At 41.5% G+C, this 15,443-nt stretch overlaps 1 protein-coding gene across 4 annotated transcripts in view; it reads right to left on the bottom strand.

Moving 5' to 3' along the window:
• Positions 1 to 15,443, bottom strand: part of CRTAC1 (cartilage acidic protein 1) — a 693,808-nt gene that overhangs the window by 9,010 nt on the left and 669,355 nt on the right. For 2 of the 4 annotated variants that reach the window (XM_069754016.1, XM_069754015.1), the window contains exons 14-15: positions 14,160 to 14,303; positions 12,332 to 13,086 (exon numbers count right to left, since the gene is read on the bottom strand). In XM_069754016.1, the coding sequence (XP_069610117.1) occupies positions 12,968 to 13,086; positions 14,160 to 14,303 (263 nt within the window). In that variant the 3' untranslated portion in view covers positions 12,332 to 12,967. Of the gene's footprint in view, positions 1 to 12,331; positions 13,087 to 14,159; positions 14,304 to 15,443 lie in introns of those variants that run through there. The other 2 variants (XM_069754014.1, XM_069754013.1) reach the window with 1 other exon arrangement.

Below are 15,443 nucleotides of genomic sequence, written 5' to 3'. Positions count from 1 at the left end.
TATGTACACAGTGACTGCACCAGCAGAATAGTGAGTGCAGCTCTGGAGTATAATACAGGATGTAACTCAGGATCAGTAATGTAATGTATGTACACAGTGACTGCACCAGCAGAATAGTGAGTGCAGCTCTGAGGTATAATACAGGATGTAACTCAGGATCAGTAATGTAATGTATGTACACAGTGACTGCACCAGCAGAATAGTGAGTGCAGCTCTGGAGTATAATACAGGATGTATCTCAGGATCAGTAATGTAATGTATGTACACAGTGACTGCACCAGCAGAATAGTGAGTGCAGCTCTGAGGTATAATACAGGATGTAACTCAGGATCAGTAATGTAATGTATGTACACAGTGACTGCACCAGCAGAATAGTGAGTGCAGCTCTGGAGTATAATATAGGATGTAAGTCAGGATCAGTACAGGATCAGTAATGTAATGTATGTACACAGTGACTGCACCAGCAGAATAGTGAGTGCAGCTCTGGAGTATAATACAGGATGTAACTCAGGATCAGTAATGTAATGTATGTACACAGTGACTGCACCAGCAGAATAGTGAGTGCAGCTCTGGGGTATAATACAGGGTGTAACTCCGGATCAGTAATGTAATGTATGTACACAGTGACTGCACCAGCAGAATAGTGAGTGCAGCTCTGGAGTATAATACAGGATATAACTCCGGATCAGTAATGTAATGTATGTACACAGTGACTGGACCAGCAGAATAGTGAGTGCAGCTCTGGAGTATAATACAGGATGTAACTCAGGATCAGTAATGTAATGTATGTACACAGTGACTGCACCAGCAGAATAGTGAGTGCAGCTCTGGAGTATAATACAGGAGGTAAGTCAGGATCAGTAATGTAATGTATGTACACAGTGACTGCACCAGCAGAATAGTGAGTGCATCTCTGGAGTATAATACAGGTTGTAACTCCGGATCAGTAATGTAATGTATATACACAGTGACTGCACCAGCAGAATAGTGAGTGCAGCTCTGGAGTATAATACAGGATGTAACTCAGGATCAGTAATGTAATGTATGTACACAGTGACTGCACCAGCAGAATAGTGAGTGCAGCTCTGGAGTATAATACAGGATGTAACTCAGGATCAGTAATGTAATGTATGTACACAGTGACTGCACCAGCAGAATAGTGAGTGCAGCTCTGGAGTATAATACAGGATGTAACACAGGATCAGTAATGTAATGTATGTACACAGTGACTGCACCAGCAGAATAACGAGTGCAGCTCTGGAGTATAATGCAGGATGTAACTCAGGATCAGTAATGTAATGTATGTACACTGTGACTGCACCAGCAGAATAACGAGTGCAGCTCTGGAGTATAATGCAGGATGTAACTCAGGATCAGTAATGTAATGTATGTACACAGTGACTGCACCAGCAGAATAGTGAGTGCAGCTCTGGAGTATAATACAGGAGGTAAGTCAGGATCAGTAATGTAATGTATGTACACAGTGACTGCACCAGCAGAATAGTGAGTGCATCTCTGGAGTATAATACAGGTTGTAACTCCGGATCAGTAATGTAATGTATGTACACAGTGACTGCACCAGCAGAATAGTGAGTGCAGCTCTGGAGTATAATACAGGATGTAACTCAGGATCAGTAATGTAATGTATGTACACAGTGACTGCACCAGCAGAATAGTGAGTGCAGCTCTGGAGTATAATACAGGATGTAACTCAGGATCAGTAATGTAATGTATGTACACAGTGACTGCACCAGCAGAATAGTGAGTGCAGCTCTGGAGTATAATACAGGATGTAACACAGGATCAGTAATGTAATGTATGTACACAGTGACTGCACCAGCAGAATAACGAGTGCAGCTCTGGAGTATAATGCAGGATGTAACTCAGGATCAGTAATGTAATGTATGTACACAGTGACTGCACCAGCAGAATAACGAGTGCAGCTCTGGAGTATAATGCAGGATGTAACTCAGGATCAGTACAGGATCAGTACAGGATAAGTAATGTTATTTAGTTGAATGTTAGTTAAAGCACCACTCCAGCGTTGTTTTGTTTTCAGTGCTGTAGTGGTGCTTTACAGGTCCCCTCCCCCATTCTTATATTCACCTTCCGGCCGCTTCACCTTTTACCAACACTGGAAGTCAGAAGTTACGATGCAAGAACTCAATGCAACAGTCTATCGGAGCAGAACGAGGCTCTCATAGACCAGTATTGAAAAGTGACCTCTGACGCGCTCCAGTCTGCTGGCAGGTCACTTTTCGCCGGAGACTGACCAGAGAGACACTGGAAAAAAATGAAGGGGACGACAGGTGAGTATTAGATAAGGGGCAGAGGAATTAGATTTAAAGCACCACTCCAGCGGTGCAATGACAATAATGCTGGAGTGACGCTTTAATGTTTGAGCAGGTCCATTCTATACTGTGTGTACAGTGGGGTCCAATGGTGAATTTTTGCTTCAATGTAATCTCAAATCAGTTTTGACTAGCGACTATCATATTGGAATATTCCAAATCATTAATTAAAGGAAACCATCAGCAGACCTGTATCTTTAAAGCTTTAGATATAATAAGTCAGAAAATCACTGGTGTGCACGACGGTAAGATTCAGCTATAAAGCAGCAGGGGGCGAGGAGCGAATCATAATTAAAAGTTTTCAGACCATTCATTATTCAGTTGGTTAAATCAACCTCATCATTGAATGTAAATAATATTTTTTGCAGCCTGCGGCCAAAACATCGAGCAAAATCTCCACATTTTCTTTAGTATTTATATCAAAATGCAATTAAACGTGTGAATTACTTATTTAATAATATAGAATGAAACACTAATTGCTTGAGGGGGAGGGTTAAGCTTTCTCCTTCTTTGGCTCTATCCCCTCCCCGCATAATTGATTGCAATTATATTAAAAGCGCCCGTACATCTTAGCGATTTCGATCAACAGCCACTTTTACTGACTCCCCAATACACATGCACGCTCCATTCAGCCGAGCGCGCAAGTGTTCCTTATAGGTATAGGGGAGCTAGTCGCTGCCAGACAGCTCTGCTATCGATTTATCTCCCCTGGGAGCAAAAGGATTGGGAGTTGAAATTCAATATGACCCATCATTGTTATGAGGCCTACATATATATTAGAGGATCAGATGGTTGATATTTATATGATCGGTATTAGGCCTAAAGTTTAATATGGCCACTGAATGGGGCCTACTGTATCCTGTAGGCCTTTTAGGCACTGAAGCATATGGTTGTCCATAGCAACCTATCAGAGCTCAGCTTTCATTTCATAAACTGCTTTTTTAAATTGAATGCTGAGCTCTGATTGGTTACTATGGGCGACTTAGACACATTTAATAAATAAACCCAATTATGAAGCTTATGGTTGTCCATAGCAACCAATCACAGCTCAGCTTTCATTTCATAAACAGCTCTGGTAAAATAAAAGCTGAGATCTGATTAGTTGCTAAGGGCAACAAATTAATAAAGATAATAATAATAAAGAAAATTAGAATGTAAAGGAGGCCTAAACGATTCATTTTAGAAAGATTTTCCTTTAACAAAATCGATTGCACACTTATGTTGGCAAAGTGCTGTGGCTGGCGGGCATCCAGGATGTGGCGTTGATAACGAATGCTTTTAGAGAGATTAATAGCACAATTTGTTTAGTGAGTGGCGAGATAAAAATATGCGCCGTTAATTTCATCTGTATGTAGACTTAAGCTGCGGCTGGCTCAGACGTTGGGGCGTAATCTAAGAGATATTTTAGCAAAATAGCGTTGACTATCTACATGTATAAAATATGAACATTGTGCAATAAACCAGACGAGAAAAATATTTCTAACCGTCACTTCCAGCCTTGACCTTGACCTGACAGTGGAGACTGATAGATGAGAGCGGACGCAGAGCAGGTCTACAGGCCATGATGTCATATAATAAGTATCACCCCAAAGTATAAGTCCCTGATTTTCCGCCTTTATGGAATCTTGTTTTCTGGTATTCACTTTCAGGAATATATCTAACAGTTACATTGGGGCCCTGCAGTCAGCAAGTGTGGGCCCCAAATGCCCCTCTGTCATGGAAAAGGAGCCAGTCTTATAAATACAACATGGCGGGCAGTGGCTTTGTTACAGATTTCACATCGGGGCCCAGAGGCTCCAGAAGTTTTTCCAAGAATCAAGATTGATAAACTTTTGAGGATATTGAGTGACAACCGCCGTTGATATTGTATGTGGTTATCAGCTTCAGTATTTGTGACTACATTCTAAAACTCATTCATGATTACCAATAAAACTTGTACCAATCCTACATGACACTTTTTCATCACTTGATTCCTTAGTTTTATATCAACTCTTTTAATATGGAAGGAGGACTTATGAACTTTCTTTATAAGTGGGCGGAAAAGGAGGCCTCACTCGCTTTCTATATGATTGGGCAGAGGAAGCAGGACTCACAGCCTTTCTCTAAGAGTGGGTGAGAATGGACGACTCACAGGCTCTTACAATGAGTGGGCAGAGGAGGCAGGACTCATATGCTTTCTCTATGTGTGGGTGGAGGATGCAGGAGTCACAGGCTTTCTCTATGAGTGGGTGGGGGAAGCAGGAGTCACTGGTCTTCTCTATGGGCGGGAAGGAAAAGAGGACTCACCAACTTTCTCTATGAGTGGGTAGAAAAGGCAGAACTCACAGGCTTTCTCTTTGAGTGGGAGGAGGAAGCAGGATTCACAGGCTTTCTCTGTTGGTGGGGTGGAGAGGAGGACCCACAGACTTTCTCCATGAGTACAGGTCCTTCTCAAAAAATTAGCATATAGTGTTAAATTTCATTATTTACCATAATGTAATGATTACTATTAAACTTCATATATTATAGATTCATTATCCACCAACTGAAATTTGTCAGGTCTTTTATTGTTTTAATACTGATGATTTTGGCATACAACTCCTGATAACCCAAAAAACCTGTCTCAATAAATTAGCATATTTCACCCATCCAATCAAATAAAAGTGTTTTTTAATAACAAACAAAAAAACCAACAAATAATAATGTTCAGTTATGCACTCAATACTTGGTCGGGAATCCTTTGGCAGAAATGACTGCTTCAATGCGGCGTGGCATGGAGGCAATCAGCCTGTGACACTGCTGAGATGTTATGGAGGCCCAGGATGCTTCAATAGCGGCCTTAAGCTCATCCAGAGTGTTGGGTCTTGCGTCTCTCAACTTTCTCTTCACAATATCCCACAGATTCTCTATGGGGTTCAGGTCAGGAGAGTTGGCAGGCCCATTGAGCACAGTAATACCATGGTCAGTAAACCATTTACCAGTGGTTTTGGCACTGTGAGCAGGTGCCAGGTCGTGCTGAAAAATGAAATCTTCATCTCCATAAAGCATTTCAGCTGATGGAAGCATGAAGTGCTCCAAAATCTCCTGATAGCTAGCTGCATTGACCCTGCCCTTGATGAAACACAGTGGACCAACACCAGCAGCTGACATGGCACCCCACACCATCACTGACTGTGGGTACTTGACACTGGACTTCAGGCATTTTGGCATTTCCTTCTCCCCAGTCTTCCTCCAGACTCTGGCACCTTGATTTCCGAATGACATGCAAAATTTGCTTTCATCAGAAAAAAGTACTTGGGACCACTTAGCAACAGTCCAGTGCTGCTTCTCTGTAGCCCAGGTCAGGCGCCTCTGCCGCTGTTTATGGTTCAAAAGTGGCTTTACCTGGGGAATGCGGCACCTGTAGCCCATTTCCTGCACACGCCTGTGCACGGTGGCTCTGGATGTTTCCACACCAGACTCAGTCCACTGCTTCCTCAGGTTCCCCAAGGTCTGGAATCAGTCCTTCTCCACAATCTTCCTCAGGGTCCAGTCTCCTCTTCTCGTTGTACAGCGTTTTCTGCCACATTGTTTCCTTCCAACAGACTTACCATTGAGGTGCCTTGATACAGCACTCTGGAAACAGCCTATTTGTTGAGAAATTTCTTTCTGGGTCTTACCCTCTTGCTTGAGGGTGTCAATGATGGCCTTCTTGACATCTGTCAGGTCGCTAGTCTTACCCATGATGGGGGTTTTGAGTAATGAACCAGGCAGGGAGTTTATAAAAGCCTCAGGTATCTTTTGCATGTGTTTAGAGTTAATTAGTTGATTCAGAAGATTAGGGTAATAGGTCATTTAGAGAACCTTTTCTTGATATGCTAATTTATTGAGACAGGTTTTTTGGGTTATCAGGAGTTGTATGCCAAAATCATCAGTATTAAAACAATAAAAGACCTGACAAATTTCAGTTGGTGGATAATGAATCTATAATATATGAAAGTTTAATTGTAATAATTACATTATGGTAAATAATGAAATTTAACACTATGTGCTAATTTTTTGAGAAGGACCTGTATGTGGAGGAAAGGACTGAAAGGCTATCTCTATGAGCGGGTAGAGGAAGCAGGACTCACAGAATTTCTCCATGAGTGGGCAGAGGAGCAGGATTCACAGGCTTTCTGTCACAATTCCTCCCTCCACTCAGTGTGTCTTGGATGCAGAGAGTAGCAGCTCAGATGTCCAATCTTTTGCGAGGGTGTAGTGTCTAGTTTAGTACTGATCAGTCAGTATTTTGATAGACAGCTCAGCTGTTCAATCCGAGACAGGGAAGTGCTGAGCTTCCTTCAGGTGTTCCCTATTCTAAGTGATTACCCAACTTAGCTAAGCTGTCAGTCATAGATGTCTGCCACTTGTAGCATTTGCTGGGTGGTGCTCTTTGCTATGTATTCTGGTGCTCCGTTTGTTTATCTAGTGCTGCCTGGCCTTTGACCTTGTTCTGACCATCCTTTTGCCTAGCCCCTTTGCTCTGATCCACTATTTTCCTGGTATTCTGACCTTGGACCGTGACCTGACTATGCCTTTGTTTTTACCCTTTACATTACGATGTGCTCTGTTTGTATCTGACCCTTGATTGACTACCTTTCCTCATGGCTTGTCCGTGAATAGTGACTAGCGTAACACTTTCTGTATGAGTGGGGGGAGGAAGCAGGACTTGCAGGCCTTTTTATGAGTGGGTGGGAAAGGAGGATTCACAGACTTTCACTATGAGTGGGTGGGGGAATCAGGATTCACAAGCTTCCTCTATGTGAGGACAGGAAAGCAGGACTCACAGGTTTCTCTATGAATGGGCAGAGGAAGCACGACTCACAGGCTTTCTATATGAGTGGGCGGAGGAAGCAGGACTCGCAGGCTTTTTCTATAATTGAGTACAAAATAAAATGTCACAGGTTTTTGTATGAGTGGATGGAGAGGCAGGAATCACAGGATTTCTCTATGATTGGATAGGGAAGCAGAACTCAAGCTTTTTCAATGAGTCTTGAAGGCATCTACATACAGGGTTTTACATGAAAACACCTCATCCAATGATAGAAAACTATATATACTAGAACTCATCTACTTTCCATGATATCCCATGTTTTCCTCTAATAGAAGAGCTTCTGGGCAGCTTTAAGAGATAAATCGCATTTAATAGATTTTACTCACATTTTCTAATCTTATAAACTAAGGCAAAATGTCAAAAGCCAAAAAAAAATAAGCACACATTCAATGTGAATGCATTAGCTAAGACCGTAATTAAAACCATTAGAGATAAGAAAGTGCAATTGATTAACTGAACATCGGGAAGTGTTCCAAAATGCTTTGTAAAAAGTTTCCAGAAGTGCACTCAGGAGTATTCAAGCTTCTATTAACACGGAGTGGAGGAAGAACTTACTGCAAAGCAAGATGGTAAGAAAGCCTGTAAGTTTAAAGGGAACCCGTCACCTGATACATGCTGCCTGTTCCAGGGAAAAGAAATGTGTGTCAGTCACTGGCTGTATGATTCCAGCAAGGCATGCTTGCAAACGCCAGAAGCCTGACAAACAAGATGGAAGAACTAGAAGCAGAAATATCTACAGGTAACTTTGACATAGTGGGAATAACCGAGACATGGTTAGATGAAAGCTATGACTGGGCAGTTAACTTACAGGGTTACAGTCTGTTTAGAAAGGATCGTAAAAATCGGAGAGGAGGAGGGGTTTGTCTCTATGTAAAGTCTTGTCTAAAGTCCACTTTAAGGGAGGATATTAGCGAAGGAAATGAGGATGTCGAGTCCTTATGGGTCGAAATTCATGGAGGGAAAAATGGTAACAAAATTCTCATTGGGGTCTGTTACAAACCCCCAAATATAACAGAAACCATGGAAAGTCTACTTCTAAAGCAGATAGATGAAGCTGCAACCCATAATGAGGTCCTGGTTATGGGGGACTTTAACTACCCGGATATTAACTGGAAAACAGAAACCTGTGAAACCCATAAAGGCAACAGGTTTCTGCTAATAACCAAGAAAAATTATCTTTCACAATTGGTGCAGAATCCAACCAGAGGAGCAGCACTTTTAGACCTAATATTATCTAATAGACCTGACAGAATAACAAATCTGCAGGTGGTCGGGCATCTAGGAAATAGCGACCACAATATTGTACAGTTTCACCTGTCTTTCACTAGGGGGACTTGTCAGGGAGTCACAAAAACACTGAACTTTAGGAAGGCAAAGTTTGACCAGCTTAGAGATGCCCTTAATCTGGTAGACTGGGACAATATCCTCAGAAATAAGAATACAGATAATAAATGGGAAATGTTTAAGAACATCCTAAATAGGCAGTGTAAGCGGTTTATACCTTGTGGGAATAAAAGGACTAGAAATAGGAAAAACCCAATGTGGCTAAACAAAGAAGTAAGACAGGCAATTAACAGTAAAAAGAAAGCATTTGCACTACTAAAGCAGGATGGCACCATTGAAGCTCTAAAAAACTATAGGGAGAAAAATACTTTATCTAAAAAACTAATTAAAGCTGCCAAAAAGGAAACAGAGAAGCACATTGCTAAGGAGAGTAAAACTAATCCCAAACTGTTCTTCAACTATATCAATAGTAAAAGAATAAAAACTGAAAATGTAGGCCCCTTAAAAAATAGTGAGGAAAGAATGGTTGTAGATGACGAGGAAAAAGCTAACATATTAAACACCTTCTTCTCCACGGTATTCACGGTGGAAAATGAAATGCTAGGTGAAATCCCAAGAAACAATGAAAACCCTATATTAAGGGTCACCAATCTAACCCAAGAAGAGGTGCGAAACCGGCTAAATAAGATTAAAATAGATAAATCTCCGGGTCCGGATGGCATACACCCACGAGTACTAAGAGAACTAAGTAATGTAATAGATAAACCATTATTTCTTATTTTTAGGGACTCTATAGCGACAGGGTCTGTTCCGCAGGATTGGCGCATAGCAAATGTGGTGCCAATATTCAAAAAGGGCTCTAAAAGTGAACCTGGAAATTATAGGCCAGTAAGTCTAACCTCTATTGTTGGTAAAATATTTGAAGGGTTTCTGAGGGATGTTATTCTGGATTATCTCAATGAGAATAACTGTTTAACTCCATATCAGCATGGGTTTATGAGAAATCGCTCCTGTCAAACCAATCTAATCAGTTTTTATGAAGAGGTAAGCAATAGGCTGGACCACGGTGAGTCATTGGACGTGGTATATCTCGATTTTTCCAAAGCGTTTGATACCGTGCCGCACAAGAGGTTGGTACACAAAATGAGAATGCTTGGCCTGGGGGAAATTGTGTGTAAATGGGTTAGTAACTGGCTTAGTGATAGAAAGCAGAGGGTGGTTATAAATGGTATAGTCTCTAACTGGGTCGCTGTGACCAGTGGGGTACCGCAGGGGTCGGTATTGGGACCTGTTCTCTTCAACATATTCATTAATGATCTGGTAGAAGGTTTACACAGTAAAATATCGATATTTGCAGATGATACAAAACTATGTAAAGCAGTTAATACAAGAGAAGATAGTATTCTGCTACAGATGGATCTGGATAAGTTGGAAACTTGGGCTGAAAGGTGGCAGATGAGGTTTAACAATGATAAATGTAAGGTTATACACATGGGAAGAAGGAATCAATATCACCATTACACACTGAACGGGAAACCACTGGGTAAATCTGACAGGGAGAAGGACTTGGGGATCCTAGTTAATGATAAACTTACCTGGAGCAGCCAGTGCCAGGCAGCAGCTGCCAAGGCAAACAGGATCATGGGGTGCATTAAAAGAGGTCTGGATACACATGATGAGAGCATTATACTGCCTCTGTACAAATCCCTAGTTAGACCGCACATGGAGTACTGTGTCCAGTTTTGGGCACCGGTGCTCAGGAAGGATATAATGGAACTAGAGAGAGTACAAAGGAGGGCAACAAAATTAATAAAGGGGATGGGAGAACTACAATACCCAGATAGATTAGCGAAATTAGGATTATTTAGTCTAGAAAAAAGACGACTGAGGGGCGATCTAATAACCATGTATAAGTATATAAGGGGACAATACAAATATCTCGCTGAGGATCTGTTTATACCAAGGAAGGTGACGGGCACAAGGGGGCATTCTTTGCGTCTGGAGGAGAGAAGGTTTTTCCACCAACATAGAAGAGGATTCTTTACTGTTTGGGCAGTGAGAATCTGGAATTGCTTGCCTGAGGAGGTGGTGATGGCGAACTCAGTCGGGGGGTTCAAGAGAGGCCTGGATGTCTTCCTGGAGCAGAACAATATTGTATCATACAATTAGGTTCTGTAGAAGGACGTAGATCTGGGGATTTATTATGATGGAATATAGGCTGAACTGGATGGACAAATGTCTTTTTTCGGCCTTACTAACTATGTTACTATGTTACTATGTTACTATGTTTGACTCTGGAATGCTGCAGCATATTTAAAATGTCGGTGACCAAGATGCAAGAAAGATTAGTTGGACAAACGGGTTGTTGGTGGCTTCTCCCTACCTGCTGCCCTGGAGAGAAGAAGAAGAGACCTGGCAGCTGACGAGGAAAGGGCTGCAGTTGCACTTTTGTCAGTAGTGTAAAGGAGGTGGTTAACTAGCGCCACTAATAACTGTATTGGTGTATGCAAGCAAGCCGATACAGTTACGCTTTTCCATAGAGCCAAGGAGCCTTGAGTCCCTGCTCCACAACTCTTCATTCTTTAGTCCTCAAGTCTAGTGATATAATGGTGAGGGATCAGTTTGATACCTTTGAAGGTGCCACTGCTTTTTGAAATGACCATGGATCCCAGCTATGTAAAATATACAAGAAAGAGGGAAAGGAATTTTCTATAAATCAAAATTGATCCGTCCATTTGCAAAACAAGCTTCAGACTGAGGTTTCAGCAAGTCGTTGGAGGAAGTTCATGAAGATGTGTTGATGTGCACAGACCTCACATTCAAGCCGGACCAAACATTTTACACTGTGGGCCACCCATTGCCTAGTAGGTAGGTTCAATTAATGTTCTCTGCTTATAACAATGAAGGTAATCTAATAACAGGTTAACGTTAAAGGGGTTGTCCAGATTTACATTTTGTATAAAATGAAGAAAAACAATATTTACCATTAGGGAGAAAAGGGGAAAATGGGAAAATGGATGGAGCTCACCACACTGCGAAGTAATTGATGTTCCGGATGGAGATATACGTGGAGGGTGCTGCTTCTGCTGGGGAATCACAGCCATGAAGAGGAAGAGGGAGGAAGGAATCTGACACAACCATCCAACATTAAAATCCAGTTTATGAAAAAGCCGTTAAAAATGGCTTGTTAATAATCTGGATTTTAATGTTGGGCGGTTGTGCAGAATTCCGGCCTCCCTCTTCATATTCATGGCTGTGCTTCTTCCTCTTCCTCAATATTTACCTTCTTTACTTCCCTGGCACTCCTGCACAGACGTTCCAGTGGTTTTTGTTTACTTTTATGCACCAATCACATGCCATACACTTCTGTGACCACTGCAGCCAATCACTGACTTCACTGGTCAAATGCCAACACAAGCTGAGCCCAGTGAAGGCTGCAGCAAAGTTAACAAAAATTGATGGTTATGGTCCATGTAAAAATAAGAAAATGAGCCTTACTTATCCCTGACGTTTCCAATGCAACCTCTACATCAGTATGGCTGTTGAGCCCAGTGATTGGTGGCAGCAGTCATGTGCTGCAGTCATAAATGCAATCAATAAAGACCTGGGGCAGTGGCGAAGTGGCAGCACTGGAGCAGCAGTGGATAAGTAAGGTTGATTTTCATACTCTGACACATTGTAGAGCATACCTAGACTAAAAAACCTAGGAAACTCCATTAACGAGTAAGTTTTTATAGTTGTCATTAAATATTTGTAAATCCTGGACAACCCCTTTAATAGTAGCTCTTGCTGATAATATGAAATGCAAAGATATTGATCACAGCACCAATCACGTTAAAGAGGATTGTTACACGCGGTTCGGTATGTTTACTGTACATTTTATTTGTAATATATTTTCAGACCGATGACTGGAAGACTGCAAAAAAGTTGAACTTGTAACCTTTCTTCTCATTGCAAATTAAAAATAAATTAATAATTACAGAAATGAGATAAGGCTTCTTCCTTCACAAGGATTAGGAGCAGGCAAAGCACGGAACAGACAGGCCAAACCCTGCAAAAATGGTGTCTTATCACTTTCCAAGGAGCAACTGGGTCCGGCCATTTTCCCGGCCAGGAGGGCCCGCCGTGTGCCACTCTGTTAGCTTCTCTTGCAGCAAAAGAGTTTAACCAAAAATTTGGGGGGGCAACATATAAAAAATCAGAAGTCAAATATAAAACATGAATTTACACTGGATACTTGAGAGTGTCTTTAGCGAGGGCTTGAATGGGAATTCTCTTCAGTTTTCTCAGAAAACATGCATGACATATTAACAAACAACTCGATTTTACGAAAATATCACTATTCACTCTAAGCTTCAGACAAAGTTCTTTCTGGCATGTTTGTAGCAGGGTCATCTGGTTCCCAGACCCAGAGCGGAGCAGCTTGGCTGACAGTCCTTTCAAATACTGTATAATTTGCAAGAACCAAGCACAGAAAGCCTTTATGTGGCAGAACTATTCAGAGAGAGTATATGTGGAAATATAATCCAAGGCACAGCAGAGTCACTGAAGAGTGCAAGAAGTGTGGTTGAAACCTGGAGGCTGAAGAAGGGTATGATCCAAAGTAAGCCACCTGAGCTGCTTGAATGGCCGGGACATCCCAAAGATAGCACAGCCCAAACAAGAGGAGACCAGGTGGAGATCCGGTTGTAGAAAATGTGGGGAGAGGTGTTAGAAGAAAGGGAAAAGAGAGAAAGACAAAGACTTGTTAGTAAAAGTGGCCTCAGTTGATTACCAAAAACATCGATGTATGACCACAACTAGTGATGTGTGACTATACCGCCAGATCTATTGGGGGGAGATCATGCATCCAAAACTACACCCACCCAAGACTGCCAACTGGTACATGATTTTTTAAACAAAGTCTTGTAGCTATTGGCCAACGGGAATTGGCAGAATTTTGGCCACCGCTTCCCTTGGTCTTATCCTTAATCGGGGATTTAACGATGTTGTGGATAACTCTATACAAAGAGTTCCAAAAAATGTATGGCCTTGATAATCATAGGCTTTTTATTATTCCATGTCGCGGCTTACTTTTCTATATAAAGGCTATTTCTAATATGAAATATCGTTCTGGACAATAACTTTAAAGAGGATTTCCCACACTTTTTTTCAGAACTTAGCCAGAAAGAAGGGATCATTTTAAACTAAAGAAAGAAGTTGGTGGTCTCCATCAGTCACAGAAGTGATGACATCAAGTTCTTAAAGACTTCTTATCTCTGAGGGCTTTTGTTAGGCTGCAAGATCCGGTGACTGATGGATGGGATGTCATCACTTTTGGTCCTAGCGGAGGGCACTGTATCAGTGGTGCTAAAGGGGATCAGAATGGGAAGAAATGCTTCCTTTATTATATTTTAAAGATCTAGTTCCTCTGACAAAGGGTAGAAAAACACTTAAATAGCATCGTCTAATTCAGGAAGTCCATTTTCTTATAACCTGTGGGTACATATTAAGTTAATATATATTATAGACATAACACGGCAGAGATTGGCATGAAGACAGAAGCCATCAAGATAAAATAAAAAATCTCTCTTGTTCATTGATTCTCCCGAGAAACATTTGATCTCAGCTAAACACATATTTTCATATGCTCAGATCAAATAAGTGGATTTGGTCTACCCCTTCTCAAGGAGGGAAAGACATATACGTACCAACACAAGCCGTGCCATCTTCGTTTGGCTCAAAGCCGCGGTTGCATCTCCTGTTGGGACGACATTTATACCCTCCGTATGTGTTGATACAAATGGGCTTTTCTCTGGGACAAACAAATGGGAACTGTATGCATTCATCAGCATCTAAAAATACAGAAACGTGTGTGCTGAAGCATTTCACCAAGTAACTCAGTAATAAATTGCTCAAAAGTCCTTGAAATATTTGCTCCCTTTAACCAAATGACCTAGTGGCCAAACTTTTGCTAACCAGCTATAAAGTACTACTGACCTAGTAGGAAAGTCTTGTCTCTTGACCCAATGTGTAACCCCTTTCCCTTATGAGTCAGTCAAAGAGTGTCTATTGTCCCTAGATGTTCTTGAAATAGTTCCCAATGTCTGATAGTCAAGTGGTAAAATTACCTGAATCTCGACATAAAGGTGTCCTAACTTTCAAAATCTAGAGGTCTGGTATATAGTACCCGATCATTCTGGGAACTTGAGCCTTGAGTTGCTGACTGTCAAGAACTTGTTAAGTTTTCCTAATAATTCATAGGAGGAAATCTCAATTTTCCCAGTTAACAGGAAAGCAGGTGTCCTCCTCACCTAGTCAAATACTCCGACTATATGGGATAACAGTAGGTTATCATAATCTGGGACTGTCCAACTGAAATCATAAGGGTATGTTAAGAACAATATAACTTCTGAGGCATTAATCTGAGATGATCCTCGAATATAATAAAAAATTCCACTTCTGTGGATCTGCACAAAGATTAACCCTATTATCATTCTCTTGACCAAACCTCTGATTTTTCATGTGGAATCCATGCAAATAATCAACATGCCAATTTCTTAATGTGGCAGATTTATTTCCATGGTGGCACCAAAAATATGTGTTCTAACCCATAAAAATGTCTTGGGGAAACCCCATCCACATGCATGGGTTGTAGATTGTAGTTGGATCTCACAGGGATTTCCATTTGTATCAAATCCGACCTGTGAGAGCACAGTCTATGGGTGGGTGAGACACATCATGTCTCCCAAAGCCATGGGTCCCAAATTTCATCCAGAAAAAAAGCACTTCTACTGTAAAAATACTGACATGGGAGCAAGAAGGTACAACTTTATTTTTTGAGTCGAAGAGGCAAGATTGTACTCTGTAAATACGATGTCTTATTTGGGCCTCTGGAGACTTTGTGGCTGGAATTGGGCGCATTGAACATGTCCCTCCATTGGAATGGTGGTCAACCACTGGTGTGATAAGAATGCCTGCTGTTGACGCAATCA

Source organism: Ranitomeya imitator, chromosome 2, assembly GCF_032444005.1.
Source record: "Ranitomeya imitator isolate aRanImi1 chromosome 2, aRanImi1.pri, whole genome shotgun sequence".
Lineage (NCBI taxonomy): Eukaryota > Metazoa > Chordata > Amphibia > Anura > Dendrobatidae > Ranitomeya > Ranitomeya imitator.
The sequence above is the reverse complement of the archived record's forward strand: the minus strand, read 5'-3'. Positions and strand labels throughout refer to the sequence as shown.